This window comes from Aspergillus vadensis, assembly GCF_003184925.1.
Source record: "Aspergillus vadensis CBS 113365 unplaced genomic scaffold BO88scaffold_3, whole genome shotgun sequence".
NCBI classification, from domain to species: Eukaryota; Fungi; Ascomycota; class Eurotiomycetes; order Eurotiales; family Aspergillaceae; genus Aspergillus; species Aspergillus vadensis.
Window position 1 is genome coordinate 1303270 of NW_020292041.1, and position 27195 is coordinate 1330464.

A 27195-nucleotide genomic window follows, 5' to 3' on the forward strand; every position below is an offset into this window, starting at 1 on the left:
TGATCTTATGTAATCTTGGCTTTCGCGCAGAATGGTCAGGTGATCATCTTGCTCCTTTCTACAGGGAAACTTTGCGAAGCTGCAGATGGAAGTGCGGTGAGACGAATGTCTATTTATAAGCCCTGCCTCATTTCAAGACTACTTGATTCACTATCTATGCTATACCTAGACAACAAACTTGAATAACTTTTCGAAGGATCCGAAGAGCATTGAGCCATTGAACATCATGACAGTCAACATGCGAACCTGGCGTATCTACCGCAGGGATCAGTCAATTTTGTGGGAGGACTAGTAGAATGAAGCTCCAGTACTAACCCCTTTGAAGTGCAGATCAGGAGAAAAGAGACATGCATTTCAAGCGATATCCTCAACATGCCCTTATTCGACTACCCTTAAGATAGGGGCCCTTGCTTAGTATCAACCTGGACCTAACATCAATGGAATCAGGATACATAGTAACAATGCCAAAATAATGCTTGCTCTACGTAGGCTTGCATAGTTTGGCCAGGACACTGCTATCTATAACCATGTCTTGTGTAACATAATGATGCTGTGGTGCAGGGCAGGGATAATGCACACTACCCCAACCTTTTACTCTTCATAGCTTCCAGTGTGAGAAGTTAGATGAAGCTTGAAGTGGCACGCAAGAACTGCAGGAGTTGGACAGATTTTGATTCATCTCGCAAATATTGCTCAAGCTTCTGAGCTGCACTTTGACAGTTTAGTCATCTTCTAGATAGGCGTAAGCCTTGACGGTCTGAGATAAGGACGATGCATTATAGTTTCTTTTTGTCACAGGACAGAAAGTACATGTGTCTTGACATTTATCTTATAGTAATGGGCCACGTGCGTTTGTGAATTGAAGTCGATGAAAGTCAGTTATTTTATGGTCCAATGCTAGATGATTGGGTGCGTGCGGATGGTATTCGAGAATTTATTGGCCTCTTGGGGACCACTATCTTGAATTTGCATGTATCATAATTTGAATAGCTACACTACTAATTTTTTCTTTTTGTTTGGAAATAGGAACAACTGTATCACTTTTTAAGACGTTTGCTTTGTGTGTGTTTCTTCCTTCTCTTATCTTCCTATTTCTTCTCCCAAGAAAACCTCCTGGACTATCTGGATAGATACAATCGAACCCTTTCCCGCGCTGTTGATCGATGTCTCGAGCAAATTCACGGTAAGAATGATGCATCTTATCGCAGGGCTGAGATGAAAATTTCCACTGATCTGTGCTTATAGCGCAGTTACTCTTCCCCATACCGGGCAAACGGACGAGATCAAGTCCATTCAAGTATACCATAAAGCAGCCTGTGGTCCGGGAAAGTAGCTAACCGGCAAATCGCACATCCGACGGCATGTCTCCGAGAACGAGGCAAGAGCAAGGCGGGCGACATCTCTTTCATAAGAGAGTATCTTATAATGTGCGTGGGCAGGTGAGAAAACATCAGCAAGGCGAAGCGTGAGACTGGCCTAGACCCGACAAGTGCGCTCAAGCCACAGTGTCCCGATACGGGCCCATTCTCGCCAGGTTCATGCCTAATGCTGGATGCCGAGCATGTTGAATCTTTTTCGAGGCTTATTTGTATGAATGATCACGTCTGCTCTGTGGTATAAAGCACTATGGGTTCTGAATAAACAGGCCGAAGCTTGACTTGCTATCCGATATTTGAAGAAACGCCACTCGACGCGCTTTTGCTTGGCACAACGAACTGAATCCTGGAACTGACTGATAAGTGAGCGCCTCCTTGCAGAAAAGAGGCGGTCGCGTGTATGATTCGCTTCTTCCGCGCAGTTTGCTATGTTCAATAAGATCACCATTATCCACTCACAGAGGGTGTTCAACACTAATACACACATCAGGTTATAGCAGCTAGCTGCAGTTGCACTAGTATCAGCCATCAATTTACTAACCTGGGGCACTATGCCGGAAGAACTGCAGCGGTGAGTCCCAAGGCACATGCGCTAGTAACGCCAGACTCAGGCCATCGAGTCCGACTCCCTCTCACTTCAAAGGCATCTGCGCGGCTGCTCGCTACATTATTCCCACGCTATATCGAGTCTCAACCCAATGAGGAAGCAATGATAAGATGCTCGATGCTTTGACTCACGGGATCGGCATCGGTCATTCGGGATATTTCAGCTTCTTCTCTGGCTCCGTCCAACAACATGGATGCATCCTTGTGAATGCTGCAACCTCGTCATCATGGATCAGATTAAGTCCGCACGTCATAGAGCAAATTTTTGCCATCACTCATGGCATGATAATCAGAGACTACTACTACCCCAACAAGCAGAGCTACCGCTGAATCTACCAGTCGCAGTCAAGTCGGTCTCTAGCGTAGTGCAGCAACGCTCCTCAGTGGACGGAAAAACCCGCCTAGCATCTCCGCACAATTTCTCCGGATGTATCCACCGTGGGCCACCAACTCACTCCCTTCCCCCGGAATTGCTGGATCCAGCTTAATGTGCGGGGAGAGATGGGGTTTGTCTCTGCGGGTGTGCGGGTATCATGGTCGCTGATGTTCGGGGTTGTTCCCTCGCCAGGGCCTATCGGGTTTCTGCTCGGCTCGACTGAATACTCTCTAGCATGCTCTTCAGCCTTCGGGATCTGTCCCTACACAGTTTAGTAAGATGGAGACGACTATGTTAAATATTCGTATGATCTCCGGGAAGTGAGACTTTCGGCCTCTCCCTTGGTTCTCTTTCTTTCCCTGGGAATGCCCTGTGCTGCTAGGATCAATTGTCAATTGCCTACCAGTCTTTGGACAATCCTCCCACAATGAGTCTCCTCAAGAACTATCGCGTTTACCTCCTCACAGCAGTGGCCTACTCGGGGTCACTTCTCTTCGGTATGCATACACTCGGGAATCAGATACGCTCTGTGAACTAACGCTTGATGACTACTAGGCTATGATACGGGTGTTATGGGAAGTGTTCTTTCACTGACCAGCTTTAAGGAAGATTTTGGAATACCGACTGGCTCTTCTGGCTTTGCTTCCTCCAAGAGCTCCGAAATCTCATCCAATGTCGTGTCCTTGCTGACCGCGGGCTGCTTCTTCGGCGCCATCTTCGCTGCCCCCCTTAACGAGCGCATTGGCCGACGCTATGCACTGATGATATTCACCGTCGTTTTTCTTATCGGAGCCGCTGTTCAAGTTGCTTCGAAGCATCACATTGGACAGATATATGGTGGCCGTGTCATAGCTGGCTTGGGAATTGGTGGCATGTCCAGTATCACGCCTGTGTTCGTGAGCGAGAACTGCCCCCCAAGCATTCGAGGCCGAGTTGCTGGGATGTTCCAGGAGTTTCTGGTCATTGGAAGCACCTTCGCCTATTGGCTGGATTACGGTGTCTCCCTGCACATTCCCTCAAGCACGAAGCAATGGCGTGTCCCCGTCGCTATCCAGCTGATTCCTGGCGGTCTTATGCTCCTCGGCCTTTTCTTCCTCAAAGAGTCTCCTCGCTGGCTGGCTGGTAAAGGACGACACGAAGAAGCTCTTCAGTCTCTCGCATACATCAGAAACGAGTCTCCTGATAGCGAAGTGATCCAGAAAGAGTTTGCTGAGATCCGAGCAGCCATCGATGAAGAGGTAGCAGCTACCGAGGGGCTGACATACAAGGAGTTCATCCAGCCGAGTAACCTCAAACGCTTCGGATTCGCCTTCACTCTCATGCTTTCACAACAATTTACGGGCACCAATTCAATCGGATACTACGCTCCTGAGATCTTCCAGACTGTCGGACTTAGCGCGACTAACTCGTCTCTTTTCGCTACTGGAGTCTACGGAACTGTGAAGGTTGTCGCGACGGCTATCTTCCTGTTCGTCGGTATCGACCGTTGGGGTCGGAAGCTCAGTCTGGTCGGCGGATCCATTTGGATGGCGAGCATGATGTTCATCATTGGCGCTGTATTGGCCACGCACCCTCCCGACACAAGCGCCGGTGGTGTCTCCCAGGCTTCTATCGCCATGGTAGTCATGATTTATCTCTACGTGATCGGCTATTCAGCTTCCTGGGGTCCTACCCCCTGGGTGTATGTGAGCGAGGTAAGAAAACCGTCACTGAACTCCTCGACACAAGATAACTAACAAGCCTGACAGATCTTCCCGACACGGCTACGTTCATACGGTGTCGGTCTGGCAGCCACATCCCAGTGGCTCTGGAGTTTCGTGGTCACTGAAATCACCCCCAAAGCCGTCCACAACATCGGCTGGCGGACTTTCCTCATGTTTGGTATCTTCTGTGTTGCCATGTGTGTCTTCGTCATCGTTTTCGCCAAGGAGACCAAGGGCCGCAGTCTCGAGGACATGGACATCCTCTTCGGCGCTGTCAACGAGGCGGACCGTCGTGCTGCGGTGGAACATACCATGCACAAGCGCGGCTCTTCCCACATCGAGGACGTAGATGAGGAGACTGAGCGTGTTCGCCATGAGCAGGACAAGGTCTAGCTGGGCTAGATCAGTCCTTGTATGAATGATATATGTAACCCGTCTCTGGGTATGACTGGATGGTTTTAAAGTTGGGCGAATCAGCATAGATCTAGATGTTAGATGGGGGCTTATAAATTGGTCTTCATAGATTCGGGCTTTGTTTTCACTAGGATCTCGAGATGATTCTAACACCGGCTGGACTGACGTTGTGTGATACTATGCATGTTTCCTTTTTTCATCCCTCCGCCCAATGAAATTGTTCTGGTACAACTGAGAAGATTCTACTTCCAGCCACGGTAGACCCAGCCACCTCCTGGTGTAGTAAGTACTACACAAGAATACTACTCAGTGTTGGACAGGCTAGGCCTATTCATCAGGACTAGCCCCCCGTATAAAGGGCAATCAGAAATTGCAAGTCACTGCGTCTCACCAGGATCCAAACCTGTAGACTACAACACAAACAAACTATCGATACCAAAGCGATATCAACTGGAGAACAATTTTATTGACCACAACCACCAACTCAATAAAGAGACTTCTGCTCAATAAAGTCTCAGACACCGTCAAACTCCACTAAATAGACCAACTCCATTCTCCAACCGAACCGGAAGAATTAGCATCAAGACCAAGTAAATAGTATCTAGTCCTAATGCCAATGTCTCCAATACTACAGTACCACACCACCGCTATTGACAGGCAATCGATTGAGTTTGTGAATAAGCCTTGCCGCTGCTTCAAATTGCTTTCTTTTTTACCCCATTTCTTCTTTTTTCTTTTTTCCGTTTTACCCTGAATACTTCCGGGATTGATGATGGAATGGTGCTATTCTTAGATGTGCTCGTGTTGGGCTGAGACATGGGGAGGTTATTGATGTCGTTGGCTCATTTTTGTCTGTTTCCTTATTTTTCTAATTTTCATTGGGTGGTTATATTTGACAGATTAAGGGGTGTAGTTGAATTGACGGGAGTTCAGCAGTTGATATGATACACAAATTAGGTTCTGAGAAGTGAGCAAGTCGATATACTAACTGAGTAGTGCAGATGTTAAACAAAGTTGGCAGAAATAAGCTAAAATAGAGTTACACCTGCCATACTACTATCTATGATGGTTAGTTAACTCAGCTTTGAGGCTGAGTTGACGGTCAATTATACCTTCCTTATCCATTTATTACTTCGCCTCTGTTTCAGTTGATTTTCGGTTGTGAGGCTTTCGATAGTACCTCGTCGTGGTGTCGAGTTGCGGTGAAGGATAGACCAGCTGGTGATACTTAAGGTCAGCGAGGGAGTGGTCAGAATACTTACTTACTCTTCGGTAAAGTCTTCGACAATTGACTTCCTGGTACATTATCCTGAGATCAGAATACATTGGCCAACCCTCAGCAATGTTGCTTGACTGGAGTTACTGGGTCTTTACGACCATATTCATGGTACATTGTCTCATGCTGGCGGACGCGGCTTCACATGGAGCAAAGGAGTGTCGGATCCCACGACTAGTTGAAGCAACAGCAGAGCAGCTTCAAGAGGGTCTTAAAAAAGGGTGCTTTGATAGTGTCGATTTGGTCAAGGTTGGTGACTTCTGCCCTATCATTTTGCCGGCGTGATGCTGACATTTACAGGCGTATACTGCTCGAATCAGTGAGATTGATGGGCGATTTGGTACAATCCTCGAGTTGAACCCCTATGCGCTGAGTATAGCGAAGCAGCTCGATCTTGAGAGGAATCAGAGGCATATCCGAGGGTAAATCGCTGTATCTGTAATGGTATTGGGTGGCTGGCTGACTGACTATTGTAGTCCGCTGCATGGCCTGCCAGTCTTGCTCAAAGACATGATCGGCACGAAAGATAATATGCAAACAGCAGGTATTATCCCTTTATTCTGATCGGATTCATCGCATTGACTGACGATATGCTAGCTGGCTCTTGGGCGCTTGTTGGAGCTAAGGTTCCTGCCGATTCAACTGTGGCGGCGAAGCTCAGGGAAAATGGTCTGGTCATCCTGGGCAAGACTAGCATGTCGGAATGGGCCAATTTTCGTTCGATGAACTCGTCAAATGGTTGGAATGCGCGACGCGGATATACATTCGGGGCATACTATCCTGACCAGGACCCGAATGGAAGTTCGAGTGGTAGTGCTGTTGCGATTGATCTGGGGCTCAGTACGTTTGCTCTGGGAACTGAGGTACGTCGGAAGGTACTTTCTTATGCATGGAATAGGTGCTGACTATGATAAATTAGACTAGTGGGAGTATACTGCTTCCAAGCGAAAGGAACAACATCGTCGGGATCAAGCCAACTGTTGGACTTACTTCACGCTACATGGTCATCCCTCTTAGCGAGCGCCAGGACACCATTGGACCCTTGGCTCGGACAGTTAAAGACGCAGCTATGTTGTTGCAAGCAATTGCTGGTCCAGATGAAAAGGATAATTATACCTTGGTTTCGCCATTTGCAGCAAATTTGCCCGACTACTTGGCAGCTTGCAAGCTGTCGGGTCTACAGGGCAAGCGTATTGGTATCCCTCGAAACGTCATCGATTACCTAGGCCCCGCAGGTGCTCCGATAGTTTCGGCATTCGAAAAAGCAGTCGCCGTAATAAGCGCTGCAGGTGCCATAGTCGTGGACAATGCGAACTTCACAGCGTACAATGACTTTTATGGCAGCCTGAAACCGGCCATGGTTGTAGCGGCTGACTTTTCGACGAACATCAAGAGCTATCTGAGGAATCTGGAGCAGAACCCAAACAGCCTCTATAGCCTTGAAGACATTAGGAGCTTCACCCAGCATAGCGCATTGGAAGATTACCCGTCGCGCGACACGGGGTTGTGGGATCAGACGATTGCTTTGGGCATGAACAACACATCTCCAAGTTTTTGGTCCTTGTATCAGCAAACCCTCTATTATGGAGGTGAAGGAGGAATCATAGGAGCGCTGTCCCGTGACAAACTCGACGCTGTCATTCTGCCCACTCTTGTGGGCTTCGATATCCCAGCTGTTGTTGGTACCCCAGGTATCACTGTTCCTCTGGGAGCATATCCAGACGGGACACCGGTGGAATACAACACTCGCGGTGATCTAATTCAGCGTGCCCCTGATATCCCTTTTGGCATCAGCTTCCTGGGTCAAAAATGGAAGTGAAAAAGAGCTGATAGGGATGGCATATGCATTCGAGCAACAGACACTGGTCCGTAATAAGCTCAAGCGATCTCTGAAGGTGGATAGCTAGGTAGAATGGGTCGTAGTCTTGATGTATGCGCAGTATATTACCTTAACTTGGCTTTGGGGTATGTAGTTTATTATTATATACATAGTTTTAATAAAGAGAGACTTTGGAAATGTCAAGGTGGAAGACGCAGTTCAGTGTCAAGGCGGCAGATATTGGCCTGACAATCCAGGTGTCAATGTGATAACCAGAAATGGTTTAGCCTCAGATAGGCTGATAAGATGGATGGAGAAAGTCTTCCGAGCGGGGTGCGCCTCCGTCAGGCATGCCGGAGCATACCTCAGACAGGGATTGCGGCTTCGAGATACCTAGACAGTCTCTGTCCATGAACGGACTCGAACAGACGTGCGCATCTTTGCGCACGCAGATTGCTGCTACTGAAGCCAAACTTGCCGACCTGAAGCGTGAGCTCGAAGTTGCAGAACAGGCTGCCGCGAGCCACAACAGCCCAAATGCAGCGGACACTGAAGGGGGATCTGAGAGGAGATGGCCCCTTCTAGACGAAGAGTATCGACGCTATGGAAGACAGATGATTGTGCCACAGCTAGGAATACAAGGTTCGTGAACTGTGCCCCTCCCCTGGATCCGGGGATTTAGGATTACTGACCAGTGCTTTCGCAACTCAGGGCAGCTGAAACTCCGGTCGGCGAAGGTGTTGATTGTAGGCGCTGGTGGACTGGGATGTCCGGCAGCTTTGTATCTTGCTGGAGCTGGCGTTGGTACGCTCGGACTTGTGGATGGAGATGCTGTGGAGTCGTCGAACCTTCACCGTCAGGTCTTACATCGGACTAGGAATATTGGGAAGCTGAAGGTGGATAGTGCTATTGAGTACTTGAAGGAGTGAGTTGATATCTGGGAATCAGTTACTATGTGTGGAGTATACTGACCATGGGCTGCTTATCCTAGGCTGAACCCTCACTCCAAATACATCGCTCACAGGGAACATCTTGCGCCTGAAGCTGCCCCAGAGATCTTCAGCAACTACGACCTGATTCTCGATTGCACGGATAATCCCGCGACTCGATATCTCATCTCGGATACTGCGGTGCTCCTGGGTAAACCACTGGTGTCGGCCTCTGCTCTGCGCACGGAAGGCCAACTCATGGTATTGAACAACCCTCCCCGACCTGCAGGCGACAAGACCGGAGGTCCTTGCTACCGCTGCGTGTTTCCGAAACCGCCTCCGGCGAATACTGTTACAAGCTGCGCGGATGGGGGTATCGTGGGCCCCGTGGTGGGAACAATGGGCGTTTTGCAGGCCCTAGAAGCAATCAAGGTCATCACAGCGGACGAAACAACTACACCCCCGCCGCCATCCTTGCACATCTTCTCCGCATATTCTACACCTCTCTTCCGCACGATCAAACTTCGCTCTCGTCGGCCAAATTGCGCGGTGTGCTCCGCTGAGGCCAGCGTCACGGTGGATACTGTCCGCTCTGGCTCTACCGACTACATCTTTTTCTGCGGTACCGCAGATCCAGAAAATTTGCTGTCACCCGAGGAGCGCATCACACCGCGCGAGTATCGTACGAGGCATCATGACAAGGAGGAAAAGGAGCCGACTATCATCGATGTCAGGGAGAAGGTCCAGTATGACATCTGTAGTCTGGACAATAGCATCAATATTCCGATATCCACGATTCTTGCTTCCTCGTCGAGCGCTATGAGTAACGGGGACTCGTCGGCCGATGGTGTGCCTGCATTACCTCCATGGGTGCCGGCGGACGTAGCGTCATCGCAGTCTACTGACCCCGTGTATGTGGTGTGTCGACTGGGCAATGACTCCCAGATTGCTGTTAAGAAGCTGAAGGAGCTGGGATTGGATCAAGGAGGGAAGAGGGTCGTGGTTGATATCCGGGGAGGATTTCGTGCTTGGAAAGAGCAGGTTGATCCTGAGTGGCCTGAGTACTAGATTTCGTAGTAGACTAGATGGTCGTACTGTATGTAAATAGTTGTCAATGGACGTGGTATATGAAATATCATTGCAATCTCTCTGTCAAATAGGTTATAACAACAAGAATTTGACATCCTGTACGCGCGATAAGCATGAAGGAGAGTTGCAACTGGCAGAGAGGAGCAAAAAGAAAGGGTTTCGCAAAAACAAATCCCTCGAAGGGATTCGTACCCACAATGCCAATGAAGATTGTGGAGATAGACAGTCGGCATGAGCGACCGCTCGACTATTGGGAGGCTAACATAAAAGAGCGACTGTGGATAAAGATTTATCATTGCGATTGATCATCGAGCCTGAATTGGAGCAGAAGTTGACATTTAGGTCACTTGCCTTGACTGCCACGAATTTTACTTCCCACAGATCTCCTGGTCTTCATTGCTCAAGGAAACCAAGCATCCCCTCTCTCATCTTCTGCGCCATAATCCAGTTGAGTATGCCGGTTCTTTCCCCCATTTATCTGTCTATCCAAACCAGACATGACCGTTGATCTAGTCCTCAATAGGTCGACTACTTCCAGACCGATGATGTCGATTCCTGCATGGCAGTGGGTCCATCCACCAAGCATCCGGGCAGTTCCAACCATTCCAGCCAATTCCAGGCACCACGCGGCATCTCCGTTCAGTCTGGAGCCCGTCAAGTTACCGAGATCCGAGTCTTGGTATCTCACTTTGCAAATCCGAAGCTGGTCATTCTTATCTTCACTACTACCTCTGCTGGTAAAGCGACCCATTCAACACGAGCACACCTAGACTAGCTTATCGGTAAACAGAAGCAACAAATCATCGACTCGGTGCAAAATCTGGTTGTGCTCTTGGCAGACGGCCCAAGGATCCACTTGGGAAAGTCGGCCGCCGATCGCCACTACTTCGACTGTTGCGAAGTTTAAACTTCTCCCTCTCTCGACTCGTTTCTTCCTTTTCCGAAGCAAGAAGCGAAGCGAAAATCCCCCGCGGCCACACAAGTCTTTGCCGGAGATACTCCAGCTTACGCAACTGCCTGCTTTCTTCTTCCTCGCCCAGTCCAATAGGCGTTCAACCTGCACTCTGCGAGAGTTTAGCCGAGTTGCATCTGGCGTCGCCGATCGCATCACGTGGTCTGGGGAAGTGAGGCCGTGGATGAGGGGCCGGCTCGTGCCCCGGATTCTTGGATCAGTCCTATCTGACATTCAGGGGTGAGATCGAGCGAAAGGAGCTTCATCGTGGGTAGGTGTACATACACTTCACGATGGCAGCTCAGGTCGATTCGGACCATTCCTCCTCGCGGGTTTTACCCGGCGAGGATGATGGCCAACGGAACCGCGAATGGAAGCTCTTCAGCAAGCTGAAACGGGGTTGGAAGAGCTTGGAACTGGATATGCCGACTCTGCTTCTTATGATGAAGTATGTTCTGTGTCTGTCAACTGCTGAACTTATATTGATTAATTTCGCAGGGGTGCCCTTGCACCAACAATTTGTGTAGCTATGTAAGTTCACCCACAATTCTCTGCTACTTGTGCCAGACTAACAAAAAAAGATATCAAGCGGATGCTGTGGCATCGCTTTTCAATACTGTCGGGTATCTAGTGGCCATCATTTCCGTCTTGGGATTCTCAATCATGCCTCGGGCCAAGTTCATTCAGATGATGGTCCTCGACGTATTAGCTGTCTGTGTTGCATCAGCTGTTGCTCTACTTATGATGTACTCTTGTGTCAAGGCACGGGAGCATTCTGAGTCTGCCACTGCCGCTGCCGACGGAAGCACAGCATACAACTCGTCTGCAGCAGCCGTCAGTGGCGTTTGGTTATTCTTTGAGATCTACCTGGTTCACACCTTTCGAGCCAAATTTCAGCAGTTCCAGTTTCCCGTGATTATTTATTCGATTGTTGCCAATGTTACTTTTGTTTATGCTTCTAGGCTTGGGACCATGGCTGCTGCGATTGCGCTCGTCAAGAAATTGCTCGAAGCATGCCTGACCGGGTTGGGAGTGGCAACGGGTGTCTCATTGTTCATACTTCCAAAAAGTACCCGAGGCATCGTCTTCAAGCAGATGGCCGGTTACATCGGCGGTCTGCGTGCTGCCCTCAATGCACACACGGCGTACTTCGAAACGTTGGAAAAGGACGACATGTTCGGGAGGGCAGAGACGTACGATTCGACCGTAGAGAAGGTCACCGATAAGGGTAAGGTGTATAGCCCGGAGGCTCAGGCTATCCGTACAGCCTGTCAGAAAGTTACAGACCTTCATGCAAAAATCCATGGGGATTTGACATTCGCCAAGCGCGAAGTTGCAATTGGGAAGCTTGGGCCAGATGATCTCCAAGCCATCTTCCGACACCTACGCCAGATTATGATACCCGTAGTTGGGTTAAGTTTCGTTGTGGACATATTCCAGCGCCTATCTGACTACAATAAATGGAACCAGCCCATCGATACGACTGGAGCAGAAATTCCCGACCAGGTACGCCAGAGGGTTAGACTGGAGTGGAACGAGATCATGAGAGCAGTCCATGATCCTTTCAGCTCAATGATCCACACAATTGACGAGGGTCTGCATCATGTGTCTCTTCAACTTGAGCTAACAAAGCCGCCGAAAGCCTCGAAGGCGGGCAAAGAGTCGGAAGATGTGGAGGCAACGGCTAGTCCGAAACCGGGCGAGAAAGGTTTTGGCGAGTATTACGAGAAAAAGCTTCACAACTTCAAGTACGCCAAGCGAGTTGCTCTGCGAACTTGGAGCGAAGAGAAGGGGATAATCCTGCCACCTGACTTTTTTGAGCACCCGTCATCTGTACATTTGGATGTGGACGATATTCCTGATGACAAGTTTGGAGTCGGCCGAGACAGGAGCCGACGGCAGCTGTACTTGATTCTCTATGTAAGCTTGGTCTCATGCTTGATATCTACTGATGCTGACTATATCACAGGTGGAGCAGCTGCTCGAATCAACTGGCCACGTTGTCCATGATTTCATCCAGTTTGCAGACGAGAAGGTTGCAAGTGGGAAGCTCGCACGGAAGCGCCTCGTAATTCCTGGCTCCAAGCGTTTGCTGAAATGGTTCATCAGCGCTTTCAAGGCGGAGGACTCACATGAGGATGACAACTTGGGTGGTGACATCAACTCACAGAACAACATCCTTCAGCTGGGCGAGGCTTATAAGCACCGAAAGGATCCGGAACACCTGCCGCCGGAGAATACGTTGGAGAAAATCGGTGACAAGATTCGCCTCATACCTACAGCATTACGCTCTCCTGAGTCGGCATATGGATTTCGAGTTGCATGTGCTACGATGACAGTCGCAGTGGTTGCCTTCCTTCACGACACGCAGGATTTCTTCGTCAAGCAGCGATTCGTTTGGGCCATGATCATGGTCAATCTCAGCATGTCACCCACATCCGGGCAAAGCATATTCGGCTTCGTTCTTCGTCTCCTCGGTACAGTCCTGGCCATGGTGCTCAGTCTTTTGGCATGGTATATCCCGGGGCAGAAGACCCCTGGAATAATCGTATTCCTGTTCATATTCCTGACGTGCGTCTTCTACGTGCCGATCAAGATCTTCCGCTTCCGTATCATTGGAATCATCACCATCATCTCTACATCGATGATCGTGGGCTACGAGCTCGAGGTGCGTAAGATTGGAGAAGCGGTGGCCAGTTCCAATGGACAGCAGTACTACCCAATCTACCTCCTGGGCCCGTACCGACTGGCGACCGTGAGTGCCGGTATAGCTGTGGCCTTCATATGGACATTCTTCCCCTATCCGATCTCGGAACACTCCGTCCTACGCCAAAGTCTAGGAGCCTCTTTGTACCTCCTAGCCAATTACTACTCCGTTATCCACGAGACCGTAAATGCGCGCATGCGCGGCGACGAGGGTGATCTAGCACTGAAGACATCATCAGGCCGCCGGCTTCTGAAGGCGCGTAACAAGGTGTTCTCAAAGCAAATGCTAATGTTGAACAACCTCCGAACGTATGCCGGCTTCCTGAACTGGGAAGTCGCCATCGGCGGTCGATTTCCAAAAAAACGATATAACAGTATCATAACTTGCATCGAAAAGTGCGTGTCCCTCACCCTCTACTACCCATCTTGATATACCCAATACTAACTACCACCAGCATCGTAAGCTACCTCAGTCTCCTAGGCTACGCCTCCGACACCCTCCTGCAACTCGACGGCGACGACGAATCCGACTCCGCCTGGGTCCACGACTTCAAAAGACTAGTCGCCAGCGCCCGCGTCACAACCCACGAAATCACCACCGTGCTCTGTCTCCTATCCGCAAGCATAACAAATCGTCAACCGCTACCTCCGTATCTGAAAACACCCCGTCCATACAGTTTTTCCAAGCGTCTGGAGGCGCTTGACAAGGATATTCTCAGCCTGAGACACATCGCAGAGCCAGGGTTCGCTACGTTTTCCGTCCTGCAGATCTCGACACGTTGCATTGTGGGTGATGTGGAGAGATTGATGAGGTGAGTGGTTTCCTTCCTTCCACTTCATTCATGAACCTGGAAAGAGATTTGCTAATGAGTGTTATTTATTTGGTTTAGGGACGTCAAAGCCCTAGTAGGCGAGTTGGACTTCTCGTTTCATGCTATAAGTACGGCGCATAGTGTCAAGTCGTCGGCGGAGGTGTCGCGGCTTTCGAGACCGCCGTCGCGCGATAAGATGGATTAATTGGTTGATTGATTGATGAGGCATGAGTGAGTGAGTGATTGATTGATTAATTGATGTATATACCCGATAGATAGTTTGATGTTGTTGCCATGTTGTCAGGAGTATGCGATGGCATTAGTCCTAATTGATGTTGTATACAAAGTAGCGCAGACCAAGAACCTGTGCACCATAGTATCTATCCTATCAAAGCAAAACAATGAATAATTCTACTTAATCAGAGACCATATCTATATTTCGAACATATCCCCTATCTCCATCATATTAGCAACCATTAAATACTCCTTACTTACTACCTACAGTCGCAATAACCGACAACCCCGCATCTCCTCAAACCCCCTCTCCTGCCCCATCACACCATTTAGTACTTAACTTACTATACAACCAATCCACATACTCACCCACCCCATTCAACCACACCCCCAAACCCAACTAGTATATATACATAATGACCACAACCAACCCAACAATCCTCATAACCGGCGCCGCCGGAGGCATCGGCCTCGCCACATCGCGACACTTCAACGCCCTCCACCCGACCAGCACCATCATCCTCACGGATCTGCCCACTCACCAAGAGACCACTGAATCCCTGATCCAGGGTACATTCCCGCATCCGGAAAGGGCAGTCTTCCTTCCCGCTGATATACTGGACTGGGGACAGATGACACGTCTGTTTAGGACGATTGCACGGGAATATGGGGGTGTGGATGTGGTGGTTGCGAATGCGGGGATGATGGAGTCTACGGCTGTTTTGGATTTGGAGGATGTTGATGAGGAGACGGGGGAGTTGAGGGAGGGGTTGGAGGCGAGGAGGGTGGTGGGGGTTAATTTGTTGGGGAGTTTGAGTAGTATGTTTATCTTTCTTGTTTTCTGCTTTTGTCCTTTGGGGAGTGTTGTGCTAATGGTGTTGATGATGGTGTGAAGCGCTGCGATTGGCAATGTATCACATGAAAGAAAAGGAGAAGAAGAACGGGTCAATTGTGCTGGTGGCTTCTACGTCGGGGTATTTTGGAGGAACGGGTGTCACGGCTTATGTGGCTTCTAAGCACGGTGTTGTGGGGTTGCTTCGGGCATCGCAAGTGACAGCGCAGAAGTATGGCATTCGGGTTAATGCCGTTGCGCCGTTTATGACCCCGACTAGAATGACGGCTGGTTTGTCTCAGAGCTGGCAGGATGCTGGGCTTGAGGCGAACTCTCCTGAACGGGTAGCGGAGGTTATTGAGCAGGTCGGGATGGATACGGACCGAAGGGGCTCTTGTATGCTGGTGAGTACACTGAATCGCAGGAGTGATTGTGATATACAGTCGCACTAAAGGACTTATGTGTTAGGTTGCTGGAAGATTTCTCAGAGAGATGGAGTCGACAAGGATGGCATTGCTCCCATCATGGCTAGGTCAAGATGTTGCGGATTTCATGGCGAAAGCAATGAAGTTTATTGCAGATATCGGAGGCTATGTGCTTCCTGCTCGTCTGTAGAGAGATTGGTTACATGCTTTCATGTGAATGGTGTCCTCCGGGATGGCATGGAGCAACTCTTCTACAACTCTTTACATCACTGCTCTGGGATTAAGTCACCGAGGCCAGAGCCCACATACCAGTCATTGCGCGGCAGCCCCTTTGCCCCAGTAGCCAGAGTTTGACCCTGAGTTTCCAAGACGGAGGAATGTGAGGACCACCAATAAGGCAGCTCGTGTATCATAGCTGTGCTGAGCCAATCGTCACAGCTGCCCAGTAACCAGCCCTCATCCCCATGTTCAGCTTAGGTGCCTGTATCTCCCCAGGAACATGTGCCTCTACCACGCGGTCTGTGCCCTGCCCCTTGCATTTCGTACTCTCATCATCTGTCCTTTTCAAGTGCTGTAGCAGACCCCTTCCAGAACGATGTTAGCCTAGTGCGAAGTCCTATTTGACCAGCGTATTCCTCCACGTGTCGTGGAAACTGTACAGCGTGCCCGCGGAAGACCTGCGGTACTATCCCCTATGGGAGTTGAATATATTGAATTCAGGCGTGCGAAGGATGGCCTGGAGCCGCAGCTTTGCAATTTTGCAAGCTCTCAGAACCTGGTCGAGGTTGCCAGCGCAGAGCATCTGCGCCACAATGCCGCGGCGAATCTGGCCGCGGAATGGAAACCCGGTGTTAAAGAATGGCTGGTCCTGACCTGCGTCTCTTTATTGATGACAATGGATGCTTTCAACGCGACCGTAGTGCTTCCCCTGATAGCAGTATGTGTGTTCATATGTCCGTCCTCATCTAAACGACTGATCACCTGATATGGATAGAGCAGAACTTATCAGCCACTTCTGAACAGCCACTTGAAAGCATACTATGGATTGAAGCATCATATCTCCTGGCTAGTGCGGCAAGCCAGCCATTCTCTGCCATGCTCGCAGCAATTTTCGGATCAGGGCCTATTGCCCTTGGGGCCGCTGTGCTGGCCACAGTCGGAACAGGGGTCTGTAGTGGTTCGATGAGCTTAGCTTGTCTGGTTCCAGGGCGGTTTGTCCAAGGCGTAGGCTGTGGAGGAGTAATTGCGACCTCCTTTTTGATGCTAGAAGAAGTCATCCCATATCCTCACCAGGCCCGATTTACTGGGTATGCCTTTCAGACTCGAGTGATCGGGGCCATTGTTGGCCTCATCTTCGGTGGGTTGCTTGTCGATCACGCCGTCTGGACCTTTTATGCCAGTTTCGGCTTCTGCGCACTGGGACTTCTGGTCATTCCGTTCGCAGTTGAGTTGCGGACCTACAAGCGTATCGCAAAGTGCAAGGCGTGCGAGCTTGACTGGCAGGGTGCTGTGTTGACCTTTATGGGAATGGGCTGTCTTCTCATAGGCGTCAATTGGGGCGGGATATTATACGAATGGAGTAACTGGCACGTTTTGGTAGTTCTTGGTGCTGGGGCAGCCTCGATCATCGTCCTAGTCCTGTACGAGAGTCTGTGGTCAGTACACCCGCTTTTCTCATCAAAAATATTCAGCAGCATCGCAAGGACCATGTTGTACCTAGGTAGCTTGCTGCACGGGTTCTTGGTAAGTTATCAACTTGTGGAAACGGACGAAAATCACTGACTTGCGATAGTTATTCTGCCATCTCCTCAACTGTGCCTTGTATCTAAGACAGATCCAAGAATTATCGTCTGCAATCGAAGGGCTCAGTCTCCTCACGATCATCAGTCCGGCATTGTTAGCACTCATTCTGACAGAAAAGGTGAGACTGTTGCGAGGCCCGAACACCTTCCCTTGGATGGTCCGGATCGGATGGTTGTGCAGCGTCCTTGCGACAAGCTTCTTCATTATCCTAGACGTCAGCACTCCACCTCAAATATGGGTTTTCATCTTGCTTGGCGCAGGAATAGGCCACTCCTTGCTTATTTCCGGGTACCATCGAGGTGTGCACCATATACACCAGCCAAGTAGAGATAGTGAGCACTATCCAGCATCAAGCATCCTCATGTACTCTCTTCTGCGGACGTGGGGGATGTGTATTGCTGTTCCTGTTGGCGGGGCGATCGTTTTGCATCGAATAGTGAGGGTGGAAGGCGCAGAGAGAAGTCACTTTGATTTCCAAGAAGACGAAGCCTCCTTGTCGCAGCAGGGTAGGGATCAGAAGGAGATGCTTGTAGGTGGGTTTCACATGCTATGGCGAGTTATGGTTGGAGCTTCTGCTTTAGGAGGTGTAAGCTCGCTGTTTGTGAAATGATGTATAGCAGGTTGTGATGTGACATTAGGAAACGATTGAATGCATGTATTGAACAATATTCACATACCGGTAAACATGTAGAGGAGAAGGCTACTCGTTGTGCAAGATATAAGTCGGTGGGATGGATGAAATAAACGGGAAGGAACTTCAGCTTCACGACATCCATCATCTACTTTCCCGACCAGTTACTACACACAAGAAAGATAGAACGGGGAATCACACTGATTCATTAGGCCAACACATGTAACCTAGTTCAAAGACTAAATCCAACTCAAAAGAGACATTCAAAGCATCTCGCTAACAAACATTGGCATACTAGAGATGGTATCAAAAGACAAACAACATCGCTTCAAACCCCAATATAGCAAATTAACCAAGAGCAATACATCGTAGAGATACCTCAACGGAGGCAAGTTACATCATTCAATCACTGCCCCTCTTCAACTTCGTCATACTCATCATCATCATCATCATCATACTGATCCTTATTCTTTCTAGGATGAGGCGTGGGCACTCTCTTCAACGGAGCACCGAATTCATAATCATCAACCCCCATAAACTCGACGGCTTCTCCTTCAATAACACGGATGCTCTGTTCATCGTCTTGGGTAGTAGGCTCCTCGACAACACCATCAATAGCAAAAGGAGAATGATGGGACACCTTCTGCTTCTTTTTCGGCGGCTCATTGTCGTTGCTATTAGACTTAGAGATCCACATAGAGGCGGTTGGCTGGTTCTTGGTTTTGACGACCTTGAGCCAGTTGGAAAAAGACACAATTTTGTCCATTTCGACTGTTGTTGGTTGTAAAAAGAGGATGGTTGGTTTGGTTAGAGGGAAGAGAAGAATAGATGGATAGCAGCTTGCAAGAGCAAAAGCAAGAGCAAGTAGAGTAGCTAGAAGTGTGTTCTTTAAATGAACTTCAAGCGTAGTAAATGAAGGAGTAGGTAGTTAGAGGAGGGAAAGAGTAAAAGAATTCAGCTTGGAAGGAACGGGGGGCTCTTATACTTCCCTTCAAATTAAGGTTTATGACTCCTTCTATGTTCTATATATCACGTCTACCTTATCGACGCTACCTCTTTGGGCCAATAGCTGAGTTTGATCGGTAACTACTAGTAGTGGTTCCACGGGATGGGGGTAATGCACAGCCCTATAGGGATACATGGACATGTGGTGTAAACACATCCTTACGTCTACAACATCTAGACTTGACACACTCTCCAAGTGTTGAGGTATAGTGACATCAGAAAATGTAGTGAAATTGGTCTGGTTTGTTATTATCAAGTTCGTTCTCTACTTCGCGTATATATGTACAAGTTTCGTCTATGTCATCCTGTGCGGCAAGGATGAGGTCACAAATGAGTTCAGTAGTAGGTTGTATCGCATATTGATCATGATCATTCGAGCAAATCTCACAACTCATAGCGAGAAGTCCTCCTTGCTCGTCAAACGGATTTATTAGATTGTAGAACAAGTTCAAACATGATCGTTATAGCAGCTTGTATGTGCACATACCGTACGGTGCATTGTTATCGTGATACATTGATGTATGAGAAGTCGCTTGGCTACTTCGTGTCTTCTTAAAGAAAAGGGTAGATCCTGAATCGGTTTTGATGCAAAGAACATTCGATCGCAGGATGATGCATCTACGGATGAAGGCCTGTTTGGGGTGAAGTATATCCGGCTCGGCTATCCAGATTAGGCCTTTGTTCCTATTTTGGGATAACGGGTGGAAAGTTTAATTACCGACAGCCATCTTATCAGATTTTTGTATTGTATACTCGTCGCTAAATGTACTTGAGCAATTGACAGAGAATAATGTCATTGTGTTGGTCGGTTATCAACCACATTAGGGTCGTGAACAACTCCCCATGAGTAATTATAGAAGTAGATACACGAAAGGTAACTTATGAACAACACCGCGTCCCCTGATTACATCCACTGCTATATAGTGTAAATGAGTTAACTCATTTACAGGTTGCCCTGACCGGCGTTAGCAACAACGCTAGAGGCAACAGAGGTGTAAGCCGAAGCAGAGGCAATGTTCTTGCCCTCGAAGTCAGAGAGGAAAGAGGTGCTGTCCTCGGAGAAAGTGCCGGAGGAGCCGAAGCCGTTGATGACACAGTCACGGCCAAGGTAGGTGGAGCAGACTTCACCGGCGGTGGTGGAGGGGACAGTGAAGGCCTCGCCCTCATAGGTCTCAAGAACAGTGTCGACGTTCTGGAAAACGTTGCCCTCAGCCAAGACGTAGCCACCCTCACCGATCTCGAAGGCGTGGCCGGAGATGTCGTACCAGTAGTTGTTGACCTGTGGTAATGATTAGTTAAGTCGAAAGTGACCGGCAGATATAGAACTTACAGCGTGGAGGAGAGTGTTGTCCTGGACCTTGGGGGAACGGCCGGAGGTGTGGTAGATGTAGTTGCCCTTCAGGGTGACCAAGTCGGCGTCACCGTCGAGGTAGATGGCCCAGTAGTGGTAGCCATCGCAGGTGGCGGAGTAGTCAGAGACACCGTCAATGTAGTTGTTGGTGAGAGAGACGCGGTTGTCGGCGCTGGTTCCGAGGACGTAGTGCTGGCGACCAATGCGGGCGGTCTATCAATTGTTAACTTGATGCTCTTGATTTAGTAGAAGTGAAGAAGTGAAGGCTTACAGTAACGTGATCGATCCAGACCAGGTCGCAGTCATCAAGAGTAATAGCATCACCACCCCAGACGTACTTGGGGTTGATGTCGGTAACGGCGATGTTCCTGATTTTATTAGAGCAATTTCATAATGAAAGCAAGTATAACCTACTGGATGATGATGTTCTCAGCACCGCTGACAATGCGGAGACCCTTGCCCTTAATGGCACCAGAGGAGCCCTCACCGATGAGGGACTTGTTGGAGGTGACGGTGATACCGAGGGTACCAGCGTTGTAGCTTTTAAAAGTTAGGTACGAGATCAAAAGCGGATGACAGCCGGCAAGGACATACTATTCAACGCTGACAGAGGGAGCATCGGGCTCGTAGTTCTCGCACCAATCGTCCTGGTCAATGGCAACCTGGCAAGCGGAAGCGGTACCCCAGGGAGCGCAACCAGTGCCAGTGGTGGTACCTTCGCTGTCGGTGAAGTCGAAGGTCTTGGTCAGGACAATGACGCGGGCCTCATCATCTCCGAGGTAGGAGACCAGCTCATCGATAGTGTCGGGGTAGACGGGGGTGGCACTGCCACCACCGGTAACGCCCTCGGCGAAACCCTCAGCAGAGCCGGACACGCCGACGGCAGCGGCGGAACCAGCGAAAACAGCGGCAGCAGCGCTGAAGATAGTGGAGTACTTCATGGTGAAGTGTTTAGAACCAGCTAAGAAGGGGAAAGAAAGACTAAAGTGAAGAGAGAGGTATGCAGAGGAAAGGAAAGGAAAGGAAGGAATGGTTTGATACAGAGAAGATGTCAACCTGGATGGGATTGGGGCTTTTTATAGGGAAGACTGACTCGTCAGGTTGACGGAAGCATCTGACAAGAATCTGATAGAGGTTCACCTTTGGCTCAGACCCATTCTGGGTAAATAGGACGGATGATCAGTGTGAAACGGCCAAGTGCATCTTTGATTAGTAGCCAAGGGCTATCTAGCCAAACCGTTGATTCTTCTCGGTCACTCCACCGGCGCTAAAGTCGGTACTGACCGAGCAGGTAGTCGAAGGAGATCCATCATATCGGACCATGGATGGAGTGATAGGCATCGATGGCAACCAAGATTGGAAGGGGAGAGAGGAGTAGTAGCCACATGGTTTGTCCATCGCGGTGATGGCCCCTGTTCGTGGACAGTGAGCTGGGTGGTCCACTGTGCTACCTGGCTGTTGAAGGTCATAGGTGGACCTTGGGAATGAATCGGGGGATTTACGGCGTTTCATGATGCCCGCGCCGGCGCACTTAGTCTCGGTAGTCTAAAGTAGTCCATCCACTCGGGCTGGTGGGCCTCGCGACTGAAATTCTGTAAAGAAGCAATTCCTCCGTCTTGGCAGTGTCCTTGTGGCAATGATAGTCGGGAAAATACCGAATTCGACCATCAGGGTGTAGCTAGTAGTTTGAGGATGTTGCGGATGGAAGGCTGGACGTGCTTGACAGTTAGGGCTGTTCATCACTGATGAAGAACAAGAGGGGAACCGAGGGGGCGATTCTGCATCACCATTCCAGCGGCTTTGAAGAGTTTTACTTCGTTGACTTCCACTGACACCGATTTTGTTTCAATTATTAATGGCTTCAATACCTCCCCACGCCTCTTTCTATCTTAGTCGGTCTTCTGGTCAAATGAGAGCAGCTGGAAAAGCTGCGCGAAATAAGAAAAAAACGAATTAGGCGTTCTTGGTAAGGCGCCAGGAACGCCAGCCAAGTGGTCCACAGTGGAACCGTCTTCGGGTTTCGGTGATAGCAATACACCAGTGACCACCCATCAAGTCGACGGCCGAGCTGCTATTACTCCTCGATTCTCGAGTCCAGTGCAGAATTTTAGCCATCCAATTTTAGCATCGACCTAGTTGACTGACTGTTGATTTTGTCATCTAGTTTGGACGGCTGAGTGGTTACGATAAGGTGGAAAATTGTCGGACTCCGTAGGCATCAATTACCACTCATTCGTATCACAAATCAGGGGGAATGGGGTAACGTTGCCCCTATCAATCACATTTCCGGTCCATCTGCACACTATACTGAGACATTTTGCTGTTAAGCTTGGATTCCGGCGTCTTGGCTCATCAAGCTTCGAAGCCGTAGAAGGAGCTTATTCCACGCCAAAAGAAGATACTGAATCAGACAATACGGGGTGATAGTCTAATTAAACCCCATCTATGTGGTCTGTCTAGCCTGTCTAGAACCTGGTGAGCCACATCGCGGTACCACTCGCCCTTCGACGGGGACCGTAACATCACCCCAGTTGGAGCTATCGAGCTAGGCCAGCTACGATCAGACGCTTGGGTACCGGGCGCTCGATAGGGGTTAATTATTGACTTCTTGTCACTCAAGATTATGCTTAACCGAAACCAGCATCTTCCCCGAGGCTGTCGTGTTTACCTCTGATGACTTCCTTGATATTGAATACGATACCTGCCGCTTGCAAGTGCTGCGCCCAATGGATTGGCTAGTCCTCGAAGTGGCAGCCAAACCCCGCTCTTGGACAGCATCACGAGTTGAGGGTGGGAGCAATCATGAGCTCGCATGATATTATTGCAGAAAGTAGGTTGGTGATATATTGTCTGAGTAAATGACCAAGGGGTATTCGGAACCACCCGGAAGAGACGTGTTGGTTCTAGCCTTACGAAGGCCACCGTTCACTTCAAACGTCGAGCTCTCTCGGCGTTGGTCCTTTACTTTGGGTCATAATAGACAAGTTCATTCCGTAATATGCTTGAATGAAGCGCAATTTTCCATCAATGCCTTGAGGGGAGTTGAGATGTCGAAAGTCAACCGGCAAGCCGCAGTCGGGGATGGATATCCGCATGACGGGAGAGAATTCATGCAGGAGTAATATAGATTCGTCATTCCCAGGCCGCCACCGGCATTTTTCTGCATGTTGATGGGCCACCGATGCAGGCTACTGCAATGTGATAAAGTGCGGGTGATGCATAATTCCACTACCGCACACGAAGGAAGCAAGCGTGAGTGGAATTCCACCAAGACGAGAATGAGATTAGAATGGTGGAGATGCCCAATTGGGAATAGTTTTGATGCCTGATATTGTGGCCTCTTATTGCCCTACTGCCTTATGGCCTTGAGGCCTTGTGGCCTTGACACCTATAATCTCTGCCTTAGCGCCTTAGACTGTTGATGCCTTGACGCCTGATACTCATGGCTTCAAATTGCCTGCCTTACAGCCTTAGGCATCAATGTTTCGGAACGGCAAATGATTTCGGCTCCGTTTCCCCTTTGGGATATTGCCTGTTGGCCGAGCATACTCGAGTTACACGGACGTAGAAGAGGACAGTGGGGTTAGATATCAGTAAGGGACGCTATGCCTGCTCTCATCAAGCTACTTACTCGGATTGAACACAATTTGGCTTCACTTGGCTTCCGATTGAAGGTCACTGAGTGGAATTATATTCAATCCAGTGCCTCGCCGTGTATCCCCGACGCTTGCAATTAGGCTTTGCGTGATTGGCCAGCAATAGCTGAGTCAGCCATTTGCCGGCCGCCAGACCCGAGGTTACCTTGAGCTGCCAAAGGCGACAAAACATCGCCAGAACCGATCGACTTCACTTCCTCGTGCCTCCCTTGGACCTCGTTTGTCGTTGCCGCTGGCTGGCTGCTCTTCTTCCAGGCCTCTCTCCTCTCTCTCCACCGCAATCGACATTCTTTCGGTCTCCTTGACCTCTCCTACTCGCGCATATCCTATTTTTCGCCATCTGGTAGATCCCTCGCCCCCCCGATCGACCGTGATCTCTTTCTCGACCGCCCACAATGGCTGCCCTTCGCACGACCTCGCGCCTGTTCGCTTCCTCGAAGCCGCTGTTCCGCCCAGCCGCCTTCACTCGCTCCTATGCGACCGTTGACGCCCTTTCCCAGGTGAGCGCAAGCGGCCACGCGAGCAGCAAGACCATTCCCGAATCTAAGACTTCGAATGTGCAGGACCCCAACCCCTCGGAGCAGCCCCGGGTCAAGACTTTCCATGTCTACCGCTGGAACCCCGATCAGCCCACCGAGAAGCCCAAGATGCAGTCTTACTCCCTGGATCTGAACAAGACCGGTCCCATGATGCTGGACGCCCTGATCCGCATCAAGAACGAGATGGACCCCACCCTGACTTTCCGGAGAAGTTGCAGAGAGGGTATCTGTGGAAGTTGCGCGATGAACATTGACGGTGTCAACACCCTGGCTTGCCTGTGTATGTTGTCCTGGAGTGCTTGAAGCGATGTCCCGGCTCGGTGGCGCTGACCTTTTGCTGTATAGGCCGTATCCCCACCGATACCGCCAAGGAGTCTCGCATCTACCCTCTCCCTCACACCTACGTCGTCAAGGATTTGGTCCCCGATTTGACCTACTTCTACAAGCAGTACAAGTCGATCAAGCCTTACCTGCAGCGCGACACCCCGACCGCGGATGTAAGTATTGACAGCGTGTGCTGCGTTGTGAGCTTTTCACTGATAAGTGTATAGGGTCTCGAGAACCGTCAGAGCCCCGAGGAGCGTAAGAAGCTGGATGGTCTGTACGAGTGCATTCTGTGCGCTTGCTGCTCTACCTCCTGCCCCTCGTACTGGTGGAACAGCGAGGAGTACCTTGGACCCGCCATCCTCCTCCAGTCCTACCGTTGGTTGGCCGATTCCCGTGACGAGAAGACCGCCGAGCGTAAGGCCGCTCTCGACAACAGCATGAGCGTGTACCGTTGCCACACCATTCTCAACTGCTCGCGGACCTGCCCCAAGGGCCTGAACCCCGCACGGGCCATTGCGGAGATCAAGAAGATGATGACTGCTCATTAGAGAAGTGACACGAGATCTAAAAAGAATTGCTTTCTCTTTGTGCATTACGTCTTGTGTGGCTGGGTATTTTTCCTTCTTTCCTATCCCATTTCTTTTTGGTTAATTCGTGTCTGAGCTTTATTCCCTCCATCCCCGAGGTCTTTCATGTCGGATGTGTTTCAATAGGTGTAAATTGTGAATGTGATTTATAGCCATGGCGGTCAGCCAGTGATCAATTGAGTATATACTATGGATGATCTAGCGTAGGAATGTGTAGGGTACTGATGATAATTATCAGGCTGTGTCAATTCGGTTTTCATATATGATATATATACTGGAGGGATACACCGTTATTTCATTCGATTCAATGTGGCACCGCAATCCAAATCATTCAATTCATGGACTACAATTCTGTAAATGTTTAGAATCACACGATATCAAGTGGTCTAGAGTACACTGGTCTAGACCTGGTATCCGCCAGTTCAACTTATATATATCGCCGCTAGTACCCGGCATCATCATGATTGAGTATACTATAACAGTAGTAATGAATTGTGTCCTCACATCTCAAGATTATAATTCATAGTAAAGACAAAATCTAGTAATTGATACTAGCAGTACTTCAAACCCTACTACCAACAATCAATCAATACAATCTCACATAATCTATATATACTAAGATAGATCAACAACCACATGAGATATAGTATAGTAATATAAAAACCAAAACCCCCTCACACAACCCCCAACCTCAAACTCCCAAAGCCAACTACTAGTAATTGAAAGAACAATTAATACCTTCCCCCCGACCCCAAAACCTCAATACACCTCCCAACCGCCTCCTCCATCCTAGCCGTAGCCTCCTCCACCAACCCCGTCACGCCCACCCCCTTCTCCCCAGCCCTCCTCTCCATAACACCCACCCACTCCCCATTCAACACCTTATTAATATTCACCTTACTAACGCCCGCCCCAACACAGCGATCAAAAATCCCCTTATCAAACGGATCCGCCCCATGCAACACCAACCTCACCCTCTCCCCGACCCTCTCCCTAATCCTCTCCAACCGATCATACTCCAACCTTATCCCACGGGGTCCATAACTCCCATGCACATTCCCAAAAGCCGGAGCTAGCCAATCAATCCCCGTGTTGACGAACTCCTCCGCCTCCTCGGGGGTCGTCAACACCCCCTCCAGGTCCGCAGTGTCCGAGACGCCGTCTTCCCCGCCCTCAATCCGCCCGGGTTCGGCTTCTGTTGCGATGCCCCGCTCGTGGCAGTAGGCCACGAGTTCGCGCGTTAACGAGAGGTTCTCTGCTTTCTCGTAGTGTGACATGTCGATCATGATGCTGTCGAACCCCGGGGTGATGTCTGCTGCTTGGCGGACTATTTCCGGTGTTTGTGCGTGGTCGAGGTGCACTGTTATGGGGACGCTGGCGTTGCGGGCCGCTTCGGCGGCGGCGTGCACGAGGATGGACCCGGCGTATTGCAGCGCCCAGGGGAAGAGGAGGATCATGGCTGGGGAGCGGTGCTTTTCGGCGGCGCGGACTGTTGCGAGGATGCCTTCTAGGTTGTAGCAGCACATGGCGGGGACGCCGTAGTGGTGCTGATAGGCGTGGTCGAGGATGGGGAGGGCGCGGTTGTTGGGGAGGGGCATGGTGGTGGTGGTGGTGGTGTGTTGGTTGAGAGGGAGGGGATGTAAGTGATGAGATGGGGGTATTGAAGAAGTAGATTAGTTGTGTGAGTATGTGTGAAGGGTAGTCTTATAGTTCTGTCGCAACGGAATGGTTCATGTTGACTCCACTA

The 27195-nt window shown here is 49.8% G+C and overlaps 10 protein-coding genes across 10 annotated transcripts; 7 read left to right on the top strand and 3 right to left on the bottom strand.

The window, feature by feature from the left end:
- The first annotated feature begins 2644 nt into the window (after positions 1-2644).
- BO88DRAFT_401997 (sugar porter family MFS transporter) lies at positions 2645-4670 on the top strand. Its single transcript, XM_025705987.1, has 3 exons — positions 2645-2855; positions 2914-4052; positions 4107-4670. The coding sequence occupies exons 1-3, from the start codon at positions 2786-2788 to the stop codon at positions 4452-4454; spliced, it is 1557 nt and encodes a 518-aa protein (XP_025566717.1). The 5' UTR covers positions 2645-2785; the 3' UTR covers positions 4455-4670.
- A 1147-nt stretch (positions 4671-5817) lies between these two features.
- Positions 5818-7716, top strand: BO88DRAFT_473714 (putative amidase; the record flags this gene model as incomplete). Its single annotated transcript, XM_025711780.1, has 5 exons — positions 5818-5994; positions 6052-6173; positions 6228-6295; positions 6349-6614; positions 6671-7716. 5 exons carry the CDS (start codon positions 5818-5820, stop codon positions 7568-7570), a joined length of 1533 nt encoding a protein of 510 aa, XP_025566718.1. The 3' UTR covers positions 7571-7716.
- Positions 7717-7980: 264 nt separating this feature from the next.
- BO88DRAFT_359017 (HesA/MoeB/ThiF family protein) lies at positions 7981-9647 on the top strand (the record flags this gene model as incomplete). The annotated part of the gene is made up of 3 exons (XM_025703811.1): positions 7981-8212; positions 8282-8495; positions 8562-9647. 3 exons carry the CDS (start codon positions 7981-7983, stop codon positions 9565-9567), a joined length of 1452 nt encoding a protein of 483 aa, XP_025566719.1. The 3' UTR covers positions 9568-9647.
- Positions 9648-10833: 1186 nt separating this feature from the next.
- On the top strand, positions 10834-14263 carry BO88DRAFT_332862 (uncharacterized protein; the record flags this gene model as incomplete). Its single annotated transcript, XM_025702741.1, has 6 exons — positions 10834-10988; positions 11039-11071; positions 11122-12460; positions 12510-13642; positions 13702-14058; positions 14137-14263. The coding sequence occupies 6 exons, from the start codon at positions 10834-10836 to the stop codon at positions 14261-14263; spliced, it is 3144 nt and encodes a 1047-aa protein (XP_025566720.1).
- A 383-nt stretch (positions 14264-14646) lies between these two features.
- Positions 14647-16134, top strand: BO88DRAFT_432723 (short chain dehydrogenase/reductase). Its single transcript, XM_025709376.1, has 3 exons — positions 14647-15111; positions 15188-15528; positions 15593-16134. The coding sequence occupies exons 1-3, from the start codon at positions 14709-14711 to the stop codon at positions 15737-15739; spliced, it is 891 nt and encodes a 296-aa protein (XP_025566721.1). The 5' UTR covers positions 14647-14708; the 3' UTR covers positions 15740-16134.
- A 273-nt stretch (positions 16135-16407) lies between these two features.
- BO88DRAFT_432724 (MFS general substrate transporter) lies at positions 16408-17995 on the top strand (the record flags this gene model as incomplete). The annotated part of the gene is made up of 3 exons (XM_025709377.1): positions 16408-16486; positions 16544-17292; positions 17342-17995. The coding sequence occupies 3 exons, from the start codon at positions 16408-16410 to the stop codon at positions 17960-17962; spliced, it is 1449 nt and encodes a 482-aa protein (XP_025566722.1). The 3' UTR covers positions 17963-17995.
- A 394-nt stretch (positions 17996-18389) lies between these two features.
- BO88DRAFT_450308 (uncharacterized protein) lies at positions 18390-18749 on the bottom strand (the record flags this gene model as incomplete). Its single annotated transcript, XM_025710554.1, has 1 exon — positions 18390-18749. The coding sequence occupies one exon, from the start codon at positions 18747-18749 to the stop codon at positions 18390-18392; it is 360 nt and encodes a 119-aa protein (XP_025566723.1).
- Positions 18750-19931: 1182 nt separating this feature from the next.
- On the bottom strand, positions 19932-21280 carry BO88DRAFT_450309 (polysaccharide lyase family 1 protein; the record flags this gene model as incomplete). Its single annotated transcript, XM_025710555.1, has 5 exons — positions 19932-20267; positions 20319-20552; positions 20611-20707; positions 20754-20879; positions 20934-21280. The coding sequence occupies 5 exons, from the start codon at positions 21278-21280 to the stop codon at positions 19932-19934; spliced, it is 1140 nt and encodes a 379-aa protein (XP_025566724.1).
- Positions 21281-24390: 3110 nt separating this feature from the next.
- On the top strand, positions 24391-25409 carry sdh2 (succinate dehydrogenase iron-sulfur protein subunit SDH2; the record flags this gene model as incomplete). The annotated part of the gene is made up of 3 exons (XM_025710556.1): positions 24391-24814; positions 24880-25031; positions 25086-25409. The coding sequence occupies 3 exons, from the start codon at positions 24391-24393 to the stop codon at positions 25407-25409; spliced, it is 900 nt and encodes a 299-aa protein (XP_025566725.1).
- Positions 25410-26179: 770 nt separating this feature from the next.
- BO88DRAFT_485244 (class II fructose-bisphosphate aldolase) lies at positions 26180-27140 on the bottom strand (the record flags this gene model as incomplete). Its single annotated transcript, XM_025712330.1, has 1 exon — positions 26180-27140. The coding sequence occupies exon 1, from the start codon at positions 27044-27046 to the stop codon at positions 26180-26182; it is 867 nt and encodes a 288-aa protein (XP_025566726.1). The 5' UTR covers positions 27047-27140.
- Between the last annotated feature and the right edge of the window lie 55 nt (positions 27141-27195).

Bases quoted from the DNA above. Each gene is read 5' to 3' on its own strand.
- BO88DRAFT_401997 (XM_025705987.1), top strand. From the start codon at position 2,786: ATGAGTCTCCTCAAGAACTATCGCGTTTACCTCCTCACAGCAGTGGCC. The intron at 2,856-2,913 runs GTATGCATACAC...GATGACTACTAG, and splicing joins CTCGGGGTCACTTCTCTTCG to GCTATGATACGGGTGTTATG. The intron at 4,053-4,106 runs GTAAGAAAACCG...CAAGCCTGACAG, and splicing joins CCTGGGTGTATGTGAGCGAG to ATCTTCCCGACACGGCTACG.
- BO88DRAFT_432723 (XM_025709376.1), top strand. From the start codon at position 14,709: ATGACCACAACCAACCCAACAATCCTCATAACCGGCGCCGCCGGAGGC. The intron at 15,112-15,187 runs GTATGTTTATCT...GATGGTGTGAAG, and splicing joins TTTGTTGGGGAGTTTGAGTA to CGCTGCGATTGGCAATGTAT. The intron at 15,529-15,592 runs GTGAGTACACTG...CTTATGTGTTAG, and splicing joins GAAGGGGCTCTTGTATGCTG to GTTGCTGGAAGATTTCTCAG.